Genomic DNA, 15,087 nt, shown 5'->3' with positions numbered 1-15,087 from the left:
CTCAAATATGCAGATGACACCACCCTTATGGCAAAAGTGAAGAAGAACTAAAGAGCCTCTTGATGAAAGTGAAAGAGGAGAGTGAAAAAGTTGGCTTAAAGCTCAACATTCAGAAAACTAAGATCATGGCACCTGGTCCCATCACTTCATGGCAAATAAATGGAGAAACAGTGGAAACAGTGGCTGACTTTATTTTTCTGTGCTCCAAAATCACTGCAGATGGTGACTGTAGCCATGAAATTAAAAGACGCTTACTCCTTGGAAGGACAGTTATGACCAACCTAGACAGCATATTAAAAAGCAGAGACATTACTTTGCCAACAAAGGTTCATCTAGTCAAGGCTATCATTTTTCCAGTGGATGTGAGATGTAAGGATGTGAGAGTTGGACTATAAAGAAAGCTGAGCATTGAAGAATTGATGCTTTTGAACTGTGGTATTGGAGAAGACTCTGGAGAGTTCCTTGGACTACAAGGAGATCCAACCAGTGCATCCTAAAGGAGATCAGTCCTGGGTGTTCATTGGAAGGACCAATGTTGAAGGTGAAACTCCAATACTTTGGCCACCTCATGCGAAGAGCTGACTCATTTGAAAAGACCCTGATGCTGGAAAAGATTGAGGGCAGGAGGAGAAGGGGATGAAAGAGGATGAGATGGTTAGATGCCATCACTGACTCAATGGACATGGGTTTGGGTGGACTCTGGGAGTTGGTGATGAACAGGGAGGCCTGGTGTGCTGCAGTTCATGGGGTCACAAAGAGTTGGACACAACTGAGCAACTGAATTGAACTGAACATTACACTGTTGCTTTGTAACAGTCTTCCCACTTCCAAGGGACAAAAGGTTTAATTTGAATACACAAACAATTATTTTACTACCTGTTTTGAAGACTAACAGAATAATACAAATATAGAACAACAGCAGCAAAAATAATAGGAAGTACTTTACATAGCACATACTATCAGCCAGGCCCTGTTCTAGGCACCTAACTTGTATTATCTCATTTAATACCTACAAAAACCTTATGAGGCAATTATAATCCTTATCAATGTACTATAAATTATAAATCTGAGAAATAGAGAGGTTAAATAATTTGCTTATGGTCACAGAGTGGCTTTACAACTCCAGCTCTAAAGAATCAATGCACCATATTACTTCTCAACTTTGTATAGTCAGTAGAATTATTTTGAAAAAGAGAGAAGGAGGACGGAGATAGAAAGTCAAAGGATGAATTGGAAAAATTATTAAATTTAATCAATAAATGAAAATAAGGTTATAATAATGTGGTATTAAAAATCTTACTGGCTTCCCTGGTGGCTCAGATGGCTTATATTCCTTTAAGAAGACAAAATACACAAGAATCCCATTATCCAAATTAAATTGTTCTAAAGAAAAACAATGCTCAACAAGTACCTGTAGCCATCATCTCTGATGCACCTCTTCCAGGATATATCCTCTATTCTTCTAACAATAATTCTGACTTCAAGTGGAGAGGAAATCACCTACAATTCCAGTCCATGTGATCTGATCTAAGCTAATCAGTGCATCTCTTTCTCTGGGACATGATTGGTTTAGGAATGAGCACATGATCCAAGCCTGTTCAGAGTGAGCCTCAAGGAGTTTTTCTGAGAATTCCGGAAGACTCATCTATTTCTTTGGAATTCAGACTAGGAATGAAACACTCTGGCTGCCATACTATAATCTTTTGGGGCAGAAGAATGGAGCCAACAGCAAAGAAGCAGAATCAAAAGCCAGAATTTGTCTAGTTCATCATGGTGTATCAAATCAATTCATCTTGATTACTGTTTGCATCATGGATTAAATAGTACTTAACTCTATCTATTGGAGAAGGCAATGGCACCCCACTCCAGCACTCTTGCCTGGAAAATCCCATGGATGGAGGAGCCTGGTAGGCTGCAGTTCATGGGGTCGCTAAGAGTTGGACACGACTGAGCGACTTCACTTTCACTTTTCACTTTGATGCATTGGAAAAGGAAATGGCAACCCACTCCAGTGTTCTTGCCTGGAGAATCCCAGGGACAGAGGGGTCTGGCAGGAGGCCGTCTATGGGGTCGCACAGAGTCGGACAAGACTGAAGAGACTTAGCAGCAGCAGCATGAACTATTCAATCATATAAACTAATTAATTCACCTTTGTTTCCAAGGTCATTTAAATTGAGTTCTTCTGAAATTTATGTCTGAAAGAAACCTGATATAGATATTGATACCAAGAAGTCACATGAATGTGAGAATTAAAAGTGACTGGCCCTGAAAGGTAGAATTAGCTGAGTGGACAAAGAAGGAAGGAGGGCTTGAGGAGTTCTCTACTGTAGCCTAGGAAGTTGGCAGTCTTTGTTACCCACCTGTAAAATAGCTGACTAAACTCTCACCTCTTTTAACAGTGGCCTCAAACTATTACTTACAGAGATTGAAGAACTAGGGATGTTAATAGAAAAATTTTAGAATGTTGGAGTGTGTTGAGGTTTTTTAGACTTAGAGAGGTCCTAAAGAAAAGATATTACTGTCTACTAAAACTAGCTTTCCTAAAGGAGTGAGGGAAGAGACCCGGTGTTGATAAAAAGTTCTTTTTAACTCAGCCTACAATTCAAGAAGGTTGAGAATCCAGTTATTAGCAGACTTGGAAGTTTGGGAAAACCAAATTTCATACTTGATTGTAAAGTGAAAGTAACAGAAGGCACATTGGTGGGAAACAAAATGGATAACAAGACATTAGGAACCATGGGGTCGCTGGGAGTCGGGCACGACTGAGCGACTTCACTTTCACTTTTCACTTTCATGCATTGGAGAGGGAAATGGCAACCCACTCCAGTGTTCTTGCCTGGAGAATCCCGGGGATGGAGGAGCCTGGTGGGCTGCCGTCTACAGGGCCACACAGAGTCAGACACGACTGAAGCAACTTAGCAGCAGCAGCAGCAGGAAATACCCTGTAAGAACCTGCTATGCTCCCTGCCAAAGGAAAAGGTCTTCCTAGATATACAATTGCAAGTGGATGCAGTTTGGGCCAAGGAGCATGTCAACTGTGTCTTCCTGCTCATGTAAAAGCCATATCAATCCTCCTAGCCTCAATATATCCCAACCCTTAACACATTCAACTCTGAAAAAATTCATCGCTATTTCTCTTTACTACCCAGACCTTCTGAAGAGAGCATTTCACAAATATCTGTAGCTATCATTTGTCATTCCTCTCCTCCAATGTCTGTTCCTTCTTATTCCAATAACATCTATGACTTTAAGGTGGCATTCTCTTCCCTCTTAAACCTTGAGACATGACATCCTGTTCACTGACTTCAACCTCCAACCCTACCCTTTCCCCCCTTAATCCTGGTACATATTTTCTCTAATTTCAAAAACAGTGCCCTGGTTTGCCAATTTTCTTTCAATCTTCAATAAATATCATCTTTTGTCTTTTCTTTTTTCTGGGCCCAATCTCATATTATATTTTCCTGTTCCCTTTGCAGCGAGGTGAGGCCATGACTGAGTTCTGGTCAATGGAATAGAAATGGAAAAGATGTATGCCACTTCCAGCCTGGTCCTTATAAACCTCCCTCACTCAGGCTTCTTTCTTTCCTATCCGTTAGAAGAATGAAACGAAGTCGAAAGTCCATGACTGATTGTGTGAAGCAAGAGTGCCTCAATCCAGCCCCACCAAGAGGAGTTTTATTGACTTCTTATAGCAAGGTGAATTAAACTGTTATTAAGCTACTGAAATTCTGGTGTTGTTAGTTAACTTCTCCTAATGTCCTGACTAGTACATTAATCAAAACCATTCATATTATATAATCCTTTCTTTCAGCCTGTCTTTCTTTAAAACTTTAACTCATTTAACTCTCTTGACCTTATAAGCTGCCTACCCGGAAAAACTTCAGTTCAGGGTACTAATTCCATTGTCTGCTTTCTCAGCTTTATTCTCCCTCCCAGCTGTGGAGTAGAAAAGTAAATTCACAAGGCCAAGAGGACTGGTACTACCGTGGGTTGTCCATGTGATGCACGGGATCTTCTACCAGTCCATTCATTTGACAACTTCCCTGGTGTTTCCTGAGTCCTTGGAAATATCTAATACTACTTGACCACTCTCTTTTTGAAACTTTCTCTTCCTTGAACTTTCCTTCTACTATTCTCCAAGTTTTCCTATCTCTTTAATCACTTCTGAGGCTCCTTTTCAGTTCCTTGATCTGTCCCAACTCTTCTTTCTCCATAGTCCTTTAAATCCCACAATTCCTTCTGTTCTTATTCTCTGAGGTGATCTCATCTACTTCTATGGCTTCACCTCTGATGTATACATTGACAACTGTAAAACATATCTCCAGCCTAGACAAGTCGTGAACCTCAAACTCTACTGACATCTCCATTAGGCACAAAAAATGTATCTGAAAACTGAAATCACCACTTCTCTCACCTCCACTGAAATCTGCTCCTCCCTCATCTGTACTCCCTGTCACCAGACCTCCTTAGCCATAGCCTGGGAGAATGACTTCACACTGCCCCCCACTCCACAACTATTTATAACTCTCTTCATCCTCTAAATATATCTTGAATCTACCCTTCTCCTATGTACCTCCTGCTGCTGACATTTGTATTTTCTTACCTGAATTATTTCAAAAATGTCTTCATCAATTTCCATATATTTAGTTTTATTCCTCCAAATCACTTCATATGGCTAACATACAGATCTTTCCAACATATAAATCAGATGATATCTGTTCCCTACTGGAAATCTTTAGTTGTCCCCTATTTTGGGAATAAACAGTTCTCTGTCTCTTCTGAAGTCTAGACACTTTAATCCAATTTCCCACTGGACATTTTCACTCCAGTCTTCCATAGTGACTCATACTCAATGTAACTATCCTTCCTCAGTATGTTCCTTTCTCTATGAAGAGCACCACCACCTTATCTGTGCCTATATCACATGTCTGGACAGCACCGCTGACAATCCCCAGACTTCTCTTCAACATCTGATTCATCACAAATCCTTTCGCTTTCTACCTAATACCTGCCTAATATCCTAAATTCCTTCCTAATATCTCCTGAATTCATCAGCTTCTTCTCAAACCTAGTACAGAGAGCTTAGCTAGCCCAGATCATCATAATCTTTTGTCTGCAACAGCCTCCTTCCACACTATAAGCAGAATGATCTTTCCAAAGTATTATTATGATTGCACTTAAAACCTTACAATACTACTCCACTGCTTTCATGGTCACATACACACAAAAATAGCTTTAATGGAGCTTACTGTCCTAGTGAAAGAAAATAAAAAATAATAAATAAACAAGATAATAATGGCAAGATTTGGGGGAGGGAAGGTGATGACGTTAGATTCAATCTTCAGGACCAGCCTCTTACTGAAGTGGTGTTTCCATTAAGCGTGAAGTATCAGAAAGAGCTAACCTTGAAAAGGGAGACAGACTCCAATCACTTAACATCATCCCCACTGGAATGTGAGCTCCCTGATAGTAGGGCCCATGATTTAGTCATCATTCTAATGTCTACCATAGTTTTTGACACTCATAGGTTTCAAATACACATGTGCTGAGTGAAGAGGTGAAGGAAGTTTACACTGAAATTTCTGGGCAGTGCAACTTTAGGCTAATTGTGTGTTCACATTTATTTTTTCATACATTTGCTGACACCATCTTGTAGGAAAATTTCTAAGCAAGCAAATTTCTAGGCAGACAGAAACAAATGGGGATTTAGACTTTAAGGAGGAATTTTTCTTTCTTTATATCCTTCTAAAATATTTCAGACAGATTCTGCATAGCCATCTCTTACAATCAGGAGCCCAAAGTGGATATTAGAATGGATGAAGCATTTGCTAGGATAGAACGGAGTATTTTAGTCCCAACAACCATAAAAGCTGACATCAATTAGCAGGCTGGACTCCAAGACTCCATGGTATGGGGCTTCTTGATAAGCAAAAAAAAAAAAAAAAAAATTAAACAGAGCTTCTGGAAGGAGGTTGGAAATGTAGAAATGTAATTCCAATTTCAAATTTGACAAAAATTATTTTTATATAAATCCAAATCAATCTCAGTTACTCAGATTCATAAAGAAAAGGGTTTCAAATTATGATGGTTTATTTCTATGAAGCAGAAAAAAATTAAGGATTCTTTAAAATATATTGTATTTAACTATTGGATTTGATTCTGAAAGGAAGATATTCAGGTTTATAACCTCTTACTAGCAAAATGAAATGTTAAAACAACAGCAGCAACAAATTTGGCAGCAAAACCTTGAATTGATGTAAAAACTTTTGTCTTTCGTTTAATCTGCTTAGTATGATTATCATTTGTTTCACTGCAGAAATACAATGTGTTTAAGTACAGAGTACTGCCTCTGACCCCACAGTATACTGAATAATATATGATATATACAATATTTTTCTAAAATCCAGAAAGTTCTGACCCTCAAGACACATCTGGCCCCAGAGGTTTTGGATATATGATCTGTATTCTAACATTCACCCCAATTCTATTATCTTGAGTTATAAAACTTTCATAATGCATGGGCTTTGAAGTACTCAGTGAAAGTAAAGCCACAGAAACACAATTAGCATGATTTTAGCATTTGGAAGCAATATGTTCAGAGTTTCCTTTCAAATCTGATTTAAAATGTGCATTTATGCCACTATACTAATGCTTTTCCAATCAGCATAAACTTCTATGAGCTAGAGCTTCTGACCATGAACAAAATTTTATAGATAAAACCATTATACCACACCTAGACTTAATCTGGGCACTGTAATCTACAAAATAATTGCTATAGCTTCTAATTTTCCAAATGTTTCATTCTCTCATTTTATAACTCATAATTTTCTTATACTTAATATTCTTTTTCTCCCCGAAGTTTCAAGAAACAACACCTACTTGCCTGGAGCAAAGTTTCTACTCTTTATAGGGCACATACCTAGTAAGCTGCAAACTTCATTATGGAGGTTATTTTTGGTTCTCACAATCACCTGGCAGAGAAATTTTCTATTCTTCCCATCACACAATTGAGCAAACTCAGGTTCAATTTGTCCAAGGCCACAGGGCTACTAAGTGACAGAGGAGAATTTGAACCAAGGAATACCTAGCTACAAAGTTTGTTTCTTCCAAAACATCATGAAGAAAATAATTTACCCATCCTCCAATCTCATTCTCAAGTTATGCATAGCTAGAAGAAAGACTTCAGGGCTGCCTCACCCATGCTATAAATGAGAATAATTGCTTCTTTCTTCTAATGCCTATGCTAGTAATTTGACAGTATTTTATAATTCCATTAAGTGAAGATATAGCATCTGGTTTTAAAACTTTAAGCCGTATAAAATGTCAATCAATGTAATTTTGCTTTTTGTTTTATTATTTTTTAAAAGAATAAATATAAATAATTGATATTGGGCAGGGTTATCAACAGGTATATCAAAATCAAATGTTTAATATTCACCCACCTTTTAGAAGTGTCATCTACATTTATTGGAAATATCATACAAGGGGAAGAAAAATGCTTACATCTCATAACAACATAGCATAAAAGGACAGAGATGAAGGTCATTAATGATTTTAATTATTTTAAGGCCCATTAAAATTAGAGAAATATCAAAGCACCCACAGTGTTAAATGTTTATTATTATAGCATTTTAGAATTCACTAGTTCATACCTTTCAATCACAGCAAGTTATTAGCAGTGAAGGGATGAACCCTCTTAAGAGGATTTTTATTTCAATGATAGGGTGTTATGGACAAGACAATCTAAGTTTAAAAAAATTAGTAGCAAGCGCTAGTTGAGTTAATCAGTTAAAGACAAACTGTGCCCTTGGGAAGCTAAATGAAAAAGCAACAGTAAAGCTTACAGAACTTAGCTCGTACAATTTGCCTTGAAGGCGGAAGATTGGTTCCCTGAAATAGCAAAGAATTATATGCTTTAGTTCAGAAAAAAAAGTTTTTAAAATAAAGTCTATTATTACCTCTTCTCCTTTCAAAACAATGGAAAAAATTCTAGAGCAGAGGTTTCAATTTGTTCAATAATTGTACCTCTGAATTAAAAAAAAGAAAACTATAAAATCATCATTGTTTTGACTTGAAAAGAAATAACAATGCAAATATTCATTATCACATAAAACATAAAAGAAACAAACTGTCAGAGTTAATGCAGTCTCTGCAGAGCGCTATTAGTTGGAGACAGCTGGTCAGCCCAAAACAGGAAAACTCAAAAGATCAGATCTTCTTAGGAATTAACATCTTCATTAACCAACATGATTTGGCGTGGCAGAGATTAAATCTTATATCCAACAGCTGCCTTCTTTATGAGCTGTCCCTTCACTGTTACCAAGCTGTGCAAATGTGTGAACTAGTCAGCAGCACCAGAAAGCTCATGCAACTACTCACCATATTTTAACCTTGCACTGACTCACAAGTTTGATGTTAAATCAAATTTAGGGGTAATATAAGCAAGCAAAGTAGGACACAAGGAGTCAAATTTGAAAAGCAGAGCAAATAGCAGAAAAGTTATTTAAAATAAATCAATAGGGTTAACTGCATAAAATAGGCAAAACAAACAAACAAACAAAAATGCAATTCACTCCAAAAACTTTAAAAGCAAAACAAAACAAAAAGCTACATTTCCAGCAAAATTTGCACATGATTAATTTGCGTTAAAAAAGTCAATCAAGCAATTTAGTTCAAATTCTTTGGAGCATGCATGCACTGATTCTTTTAAACAATTCCTACCTGATTTCCAATTGTGTTTTTCTTGTGAACCTGACTGCTTCTCTGCTGAGCACTGAGAAAAGCAAAGGAGAGTAGCACTGAAGAAACTTATAAGATTTTTTTCTGAGCAAGTAACAGATACTAAAATAAATACAGGCATTTATCAACTGAGGCAGAGCTAATATAAAAAATCCAGGTCAGTTTAATTCTGGAAGCAAAACCAACTCAGTGGAACTTCTAGAACCAACCAGTTAATCACAAAACAACAATATAAAAAATAATACACCACAGGAAGAAAAGTTGTATTGCTATGTTAATAACAGTATTTGTGATGTCCCACAGGCATACAAGATTGTTGCACTAAAAATTGATAGTTAGCACTTTTTGAGTGTATGTCATGTTCTAAGCACTTTACAGGTATTAGTGATTTTATTTAAATTTTAACCCTGTGAGGTAGTTACCAATAGTAACAGATGGAGAGACTGAGTCACAGGGAAGCTAAGTGTCTTTCCCAAAGTTACTCGGCTAACAAGTGCTAGTACAGCTTGGACCCATCTTGCCAATACTAGACTCATATGTTCTCAACTCATGTTTTCAACTCACCATTTCCAACTGGATGTCTAATGGGCATCTCAAACTTAATCTACCAAAACTGAACTCGTGGTATCCTCCCTAAATTCCTTTCTATCCACACTCTTCCCCTTCTTAATTAGTGGCAATTCCACATTTCCAAGTGCTTAAGCCAAATCCTTGGTTCCTCTTTCTATTACTTCCATATCAAATCACCAAAAAATGTTATGGATTCTACTTCTCAAAATGTATTTAAAACTCAACATCTTTTTACCACTTCCATTGCTACCACCTTGGCCTAAGCCACTATTATCTCTTACTTGCACCATTACAATCACTTACTGTTTGGTCTCTGCTTATACATGTGTCCCCATAATGTCTAGTCTCAACACAGAAGCCAGAGTGATACTTTTAAAAGGGGGTTCATGTCATTCTTCTCCTCAAAACCCTCTACTGCTATGCAATACAATTACACTTAGGGTAAAAGTCAAAACTCTTACAATGGTCTGCAAAGTCCCTGAACCCCACTCTCACCTCTTTGACTCATCTCCTCCTGTTTCCCACTTTTTTCATTAAAGAGGTCCAGCCATACTGATCTCTTTTTTTTTTTTTTTTTAACCCCACCAGGCACACTCCCACCTCAAAGACTTTACACTAGCTCCTCCACCAGCCTCAAAACTACACTCCCACCATATACCTGCACGGCTCCCAACACCATCTCCTTCAAGTCTTCATTCAAATTTATCTTTTCTGTGAGACCTATCATGATGGAGTGTCATTCTTGTTATGCTATTTTATTTTTCTCTATGGCATTTTTCACCTTAAAACACACTATAGAGTTTCCACTGATTTGTGTGTGTGTGTTTATTAGCTGCCTCCCTCCATTAGAATGAAAGCTCCTTGCGAGCAGGCAGTTTTGCCTGTTTCATTCACTGCTATAACCCCAGTGCCTAGAAACTACCTGGTGCATAGCTGGATTCAACAAATATCTGTTGAATGAGAAATCCAGTGAGGCTGGTATTAAGACATAAGCACAGAAGAGATGACATTCCAGATATGACCCCAACATTTAACTCCAGAGTTCTCATGATTAGGCATTATATTACTCTATCTCTCAAAAGAACAAAGGCTTTCTTTCAATAAGTCCATGAGTAAACACATATCAATATAAGACAATACAACTCATTTTGGTTATTTTGAGAAGACTAGCAATACTGAGCCCTCTGACTAGTTGTTTAGCTGTTTATAAAAGCTGTTTCAGAGGGGAATGAAATAGCCTAAAAGAGAGGAAAGGTAGGTTTAGGTCATCAGTCAACTGTTTAAAGTAGTGGGATATTATAGTTTAGTAACACATCAGAAATCAACACCACACTTAGAACAGTTGCTCAAAATGGCAATCTTTTATAATCTCCCGTGATGTATTTAAGCTGTTTCCCTTTATACTCATAAAAAAACTATATACTACATATACCTGAGGGAGGTGAAGAGGTAGGTGCTGAAAGGCCACACTGTATTTGATTACTAAAGATATTTTGTGTGCATCTTTCTTTTTCACTTTGCTAATTTCAGAGTTTAGCTTTTCTCCTTCAGTTCTTATTTTTCTAGTTTTTAGTTAAATGTGTAATTTCCTTAATCACTATGAGATTCACCTCTCTCTAAGCTTCTATTCATAATCCACATCTATATTACTCAGGTATTTGTGGTGAGGTTGTGAACGAGGTGAATGTTGGATCTGTGGCCCACACTGACTTCTGACTGTCCACCGTACCCTGAGGCACAGAGTGTCTACTACTCTTCCTGGGGCTTCAGACCCTATGCTTTCTTTCTCCAGAATCCTCCAAGCTTTCTTCTCTCTTCTGGGAAGAAACGGGAAAACTACTACTACAAAGTGACCATGCCTTCTTCATGGATATGGCCATCTCTCCCAAGCATCTACTTGTGTTTTGGAGTTCTCTAAAGGGGAACTATTTTAAAATAAATCACTGACTGGTAGTGGTAACTTCAAACTATGGCAGACTTATAGGTGTTTACTTTGGAGTAGGTGAACTATTGGGGACCCTCGAATTATCTATGGGTCTCCTTAAAATCATATAAAAGAAGCTGAATGTAAAGCAAAAAAATAGATTGTGGATGACTCCTTGTGCTAACTTAGGCAAACAGTATGACCTAAATGGACCTTAGTTTCTTGGCTTTCTTGGCTATAAAGTGTGTGTGTGTGTGTGTGTGTGTGTGTGTGTGTGTTAAGAGACAGAGAGACAGAGACAAGGAGTGAGGGATTGTACTAGGCACTTCTTAAGTGCCTTTTAGATCCAAGATTCCTTGAGATGCAAAGTCACTCTCAGATGCTTATGAAATCTACCAGGAGAGATGTTCCGCTGACAAAGAATATTCAGCTACTAAATAATGCATGTATAGGATCTATCACTTGTAACAATATTCAGGGGGAAAAGACATTTATTTTACAATCTACTCAGATATTAGTGTTAGAACAAATACTAAATTACCTTACTCTTCACCTAAAAAAAATAATCTTTTTTGCAGCAACTGGTCCCATGAATCCAAAGATACTGTCATTAATGATGTATTTAGGTACTTAAGGTTACTCCGTTAAGTAACATTATAATAAAAAATAAGCTGCCTAGTTAGAAAATATCCTTTATCATAATCCTTAGGAATGCAATGATAACTGAACTGAAAGTATCTCAAAATACTTATTTAAAAAATGTGTTCACAGAAAACCATGTAAGGACTTGGAAGTTCATTTAAGTCTTTGGATATATCCTTGGTGATAGGTCTTTAACTGGTTATCTCTGCAATACTGTACAACACACCTACATATAATGCTTTAATTTGACATAAGTAAAAAACTTTAGGGTATCAATTATCTGAAAGGCACTCTGTGGAACATATAAACATAAATAAGGTATGGTCCTTGTAATGAGAGCCTACAATTTATCTAGTGTGGGTAGTGATATACATACACAAAACACAAATAACAAAGGGATAAGCTCTGAAAGAATAAATTTGTGAAGCTGCAATAGAAAGCCAATAAAAGTGCCTCTCTTTCAAACATGGGATATAATTACCACCATATCTTATTATCTGTGTATATATTTGTTATTAATCATATAAATTCCAACTACACACAAGTCACTGTGGAAGCCTTCACCAGAACATTAAAACACATGAGAGCAAATTAGGTTAATTAGTTTAATGTTGAGACATAATGATTTTGAAAGTATACAACAAGATGTTTAAATTGTATAAAAATAAGAGCACACTGAAAGACATGCAAAGAAAAGTAATCCACTTTTACCTCAGCTCAAAAAGATTTTTTTGCATTATTTGTTTCTATCCATGTCCATGTGCATGTGCAATAAAAGACTGTAATAATATAAGAATGTGCCAAGGGGTATGTGTGACCATTTATCAAATAAATTGCGCACGGTAATTTCTCTGAATGTTCAGAGACAAAAAAGATCATTTTTGGTCTGATCTGATTTGAGATTTTCATAGAAAACTTGAAGTACAGTTTTAATAGAGGAAGAAAATCAACTGCATTCTAAGAGAATGCAGTAGCATATGCAAAGCTAGTAGGTAGAAAGACGGGGCATGTAGGGAAGCTGTACAAAAAAAAAAAATATTATTATGGTAAAAATTATAGGACCATAGACTTGGTTTTGTAAATGACCTTAAAAGCCACCTAGTACAATAACTCTATGTTAGGGCCAATTATGGAGAATTTGGTCATTACACTGAAGGCAGCAGAAAGTATTTAAAATTTCTGAGCCAGAAAGTAGCATGATCAAAGAAGTGTTTTATTAAATAATACTTCCCTGAAATAGGCAGTACTGACTCTGAACCAGGGAAGACAGGAAGCAGCCAGACTTAACCCCTCCCTATGACTGTTGGAATCCTGCCCAGCCTTCAAAATCAAAGCCAGTACCATTTCTGGATTATGCGTTCTCAGAACCTCCAGTTATCTCTCCTTCCCACGAACTGCACAAGCTCTGGATCTGTGCCTGTATTCTATAAACAGGACTATGTTATAGGCAGGTCTCTAATTCCCCTCCAACAAGGTCTGCTCCCTGATGGCCAATGGTGTGTTGCATTAATTAGTATCTCACCTCTCTCACCACTTGCATGGTTTACAATAATTTCTTAAGAAATTTTGTGGAAAATATTTTGATACCAAGATTATTGGACAGCAAGGAGATCAAAGCAGCAAATCCTAAAGGAAATCAACCCTAAATATTCATTGGAAGGACTGATGTTGAAGCTGAAATTCCAATACTTTGGCTACCTGATGCAAAGAACCAACTCATTGGAAAAGACCCTGATGCTGTGAAGATTGAAGGCAGGAGGAGAAGGAGATGGCAGAGGATGAGATGGTTGGATGGCATCACCAACTCAATGGACTCAATGAGTTTGAGTGAACTCCAGAAGATTGTGAAGGACAGGGAAGCCTGGCATGCTGCAGTCCACTGAGTTGCAGAGTTGGACATGACTGAATGACTGAACAACAACCAGAGTTATTTACAACCAGATTCTTAATGTTTCTCTGCAATAGGAAATTTAAACAATTTGAAGATGTGTGCCATAGGCATGTGCTGCAGCAAGAGTATGGTACATTTAGGAATCCAAAAGCAGCCAGTCTGGCTAGAGCACAGTTAGGGGGTGGGATAGAGATGAATAGTAACAATAGAATAGACTGAAGAGACAAGCAAAAAAAAAAAAAAAGACATTTTCCGTAGGGCCTTGGAAACCACACTAACAAGTTTAGACTTTATTCTAAAAGTAACAGGAATCCCAGAAGGAATAAGAAAGAACATGACAAAGGGCAAAAAGACTGTTGTAATAATCCAATCAAAAGAAGACTGACTTTAGTAGTTGCAATAGTGATGGGAAGAAGTAGACAAATTCAAAAAATGCTATAGGGTAGAATCATATGGACTTGGTTAACACGGAAGGAAATAAGGATGAGGGGAACAAAGAGTAAAGAAAGACACTCAGGTTTCTGATTGAGCAACTGGGAGTTACCGGAACAATGGAGGAAAAGTGAATTATATCAAATGATGAGTTTTTGGGGGGAATACTGAGTTGAGGCTTCCATAGGATATACAAGTAGAAATGCCCAGGATGTAGTGAAATATGGTAACAGTCCAAGAAAAGTTCTGGAATGGAGATCTAGATTTAGAGGAATCAGATAAAGCTGGTAACTGAAACCACTGCAGTGGGTAACATAGACAGGGACAGGGCAATGAGTGAGAAAGGGGTCTACAGGAGAATACTGATAAAAGCAGTTTTTAAGCCTTGATCAGAGTATAAAGAGTTCCAAAACAAAAATGAGAAGAAATGGCTAGAGCATAAAGAGGAAAGTCAGGGGACAATGGAAGGCTATTGAAGCAAGAAGATTTTAAACAGTTCCTGAGAGTCCCAGGAATGCAACCTATCGTAAGTAGGCTTGGCTCCATCCAATCATATAGAAGCCAAAGGAAGAAGATAACTACATGATATTTACTGTCCTTGAGGGATCTTTAGTGAAGTCTCAGGCTATTATGCAAGAAAACCCTACAGAAATTGGGGGCCTATAAAAGAAAGAAAACTTACCTCCTAAGACTCATTTTAAAGATGAAAAAGTTTAAAATAACAGATTTGAAAATGAAAGAGAAAAGTGCAAGTCCACTTATTTTTAAATAGTGCTTGAAACACTGGAATTTGTATCTTCTTTAAATAGATAATGATATTAATAACATCCTTGAAGTTGCTCAGTCCTATATTTCTACCTGATAACAGTCCTAGTGAGTGACCAAGCAT

The 15,087-nt window shown here is 37.3% G+C and overlaps 1 protein-coding gene across 8 annotated transcripts in view; it reads right to left on the bottom strand.

Moving 5' to 3' along the window:
• The window catches only part of DNM3 (dynamin 3), a 660,520-nt gene that overhangs the window by 364,418 nt on the left and 281,015 nt on the right, over nucleotides 1-15,087 (bottom strand). For 6 of the 8 annotated variants that reach the window (XR_008714900.1, XM_055582241.1, XM_055582242.1 and 3 more), the window contains exons 13-14: nucleotides 8,722-8,773; nucleotides 7,861-7,890 (exon numbers count right to left, since the gene is read on the bottom strand). Coding sequence is in view for 7 of the 8 variants with exons in the window: in XM_055582241.1 (XP_055438216.1) it covers nucleotides 7,861-7,890; nucleotides 8,722-8,773 (82 nt within the window). In the remaining variant the exon portion in view is untranslated. The remainder of the gene's footprint in view (nucleotides 1-7,860; nucleotides 7,891-8,721; nucleotides 8,774-15,087) is intronic. The other 2 variants (XM_055582239.1, XM_055582243.1) reach the window with 1 other exon arrangement.

Source organism: Bubalus kerabau, chromosome 5 (assembly GCF_029407905.1).
Source record: "Bubalus kerabau isolate K-KA32 ecotype Philippines breed swamp buffalo chromosome 5, PCC_UOA_SB_1v2, whole genome shotgun sequence".
Taxonomy (NCBI): domain Eukaryota; kingdom Metazoa; phylum Chordata; class Mammalia; order Artiodactyla; family Bovidae; genus Bubalus; species Bubalus kerabau.
Note: the sequence above shows the minus strand (reverse complement) of the source record. Positions and strands in the feature narration are given on the sequence as shown.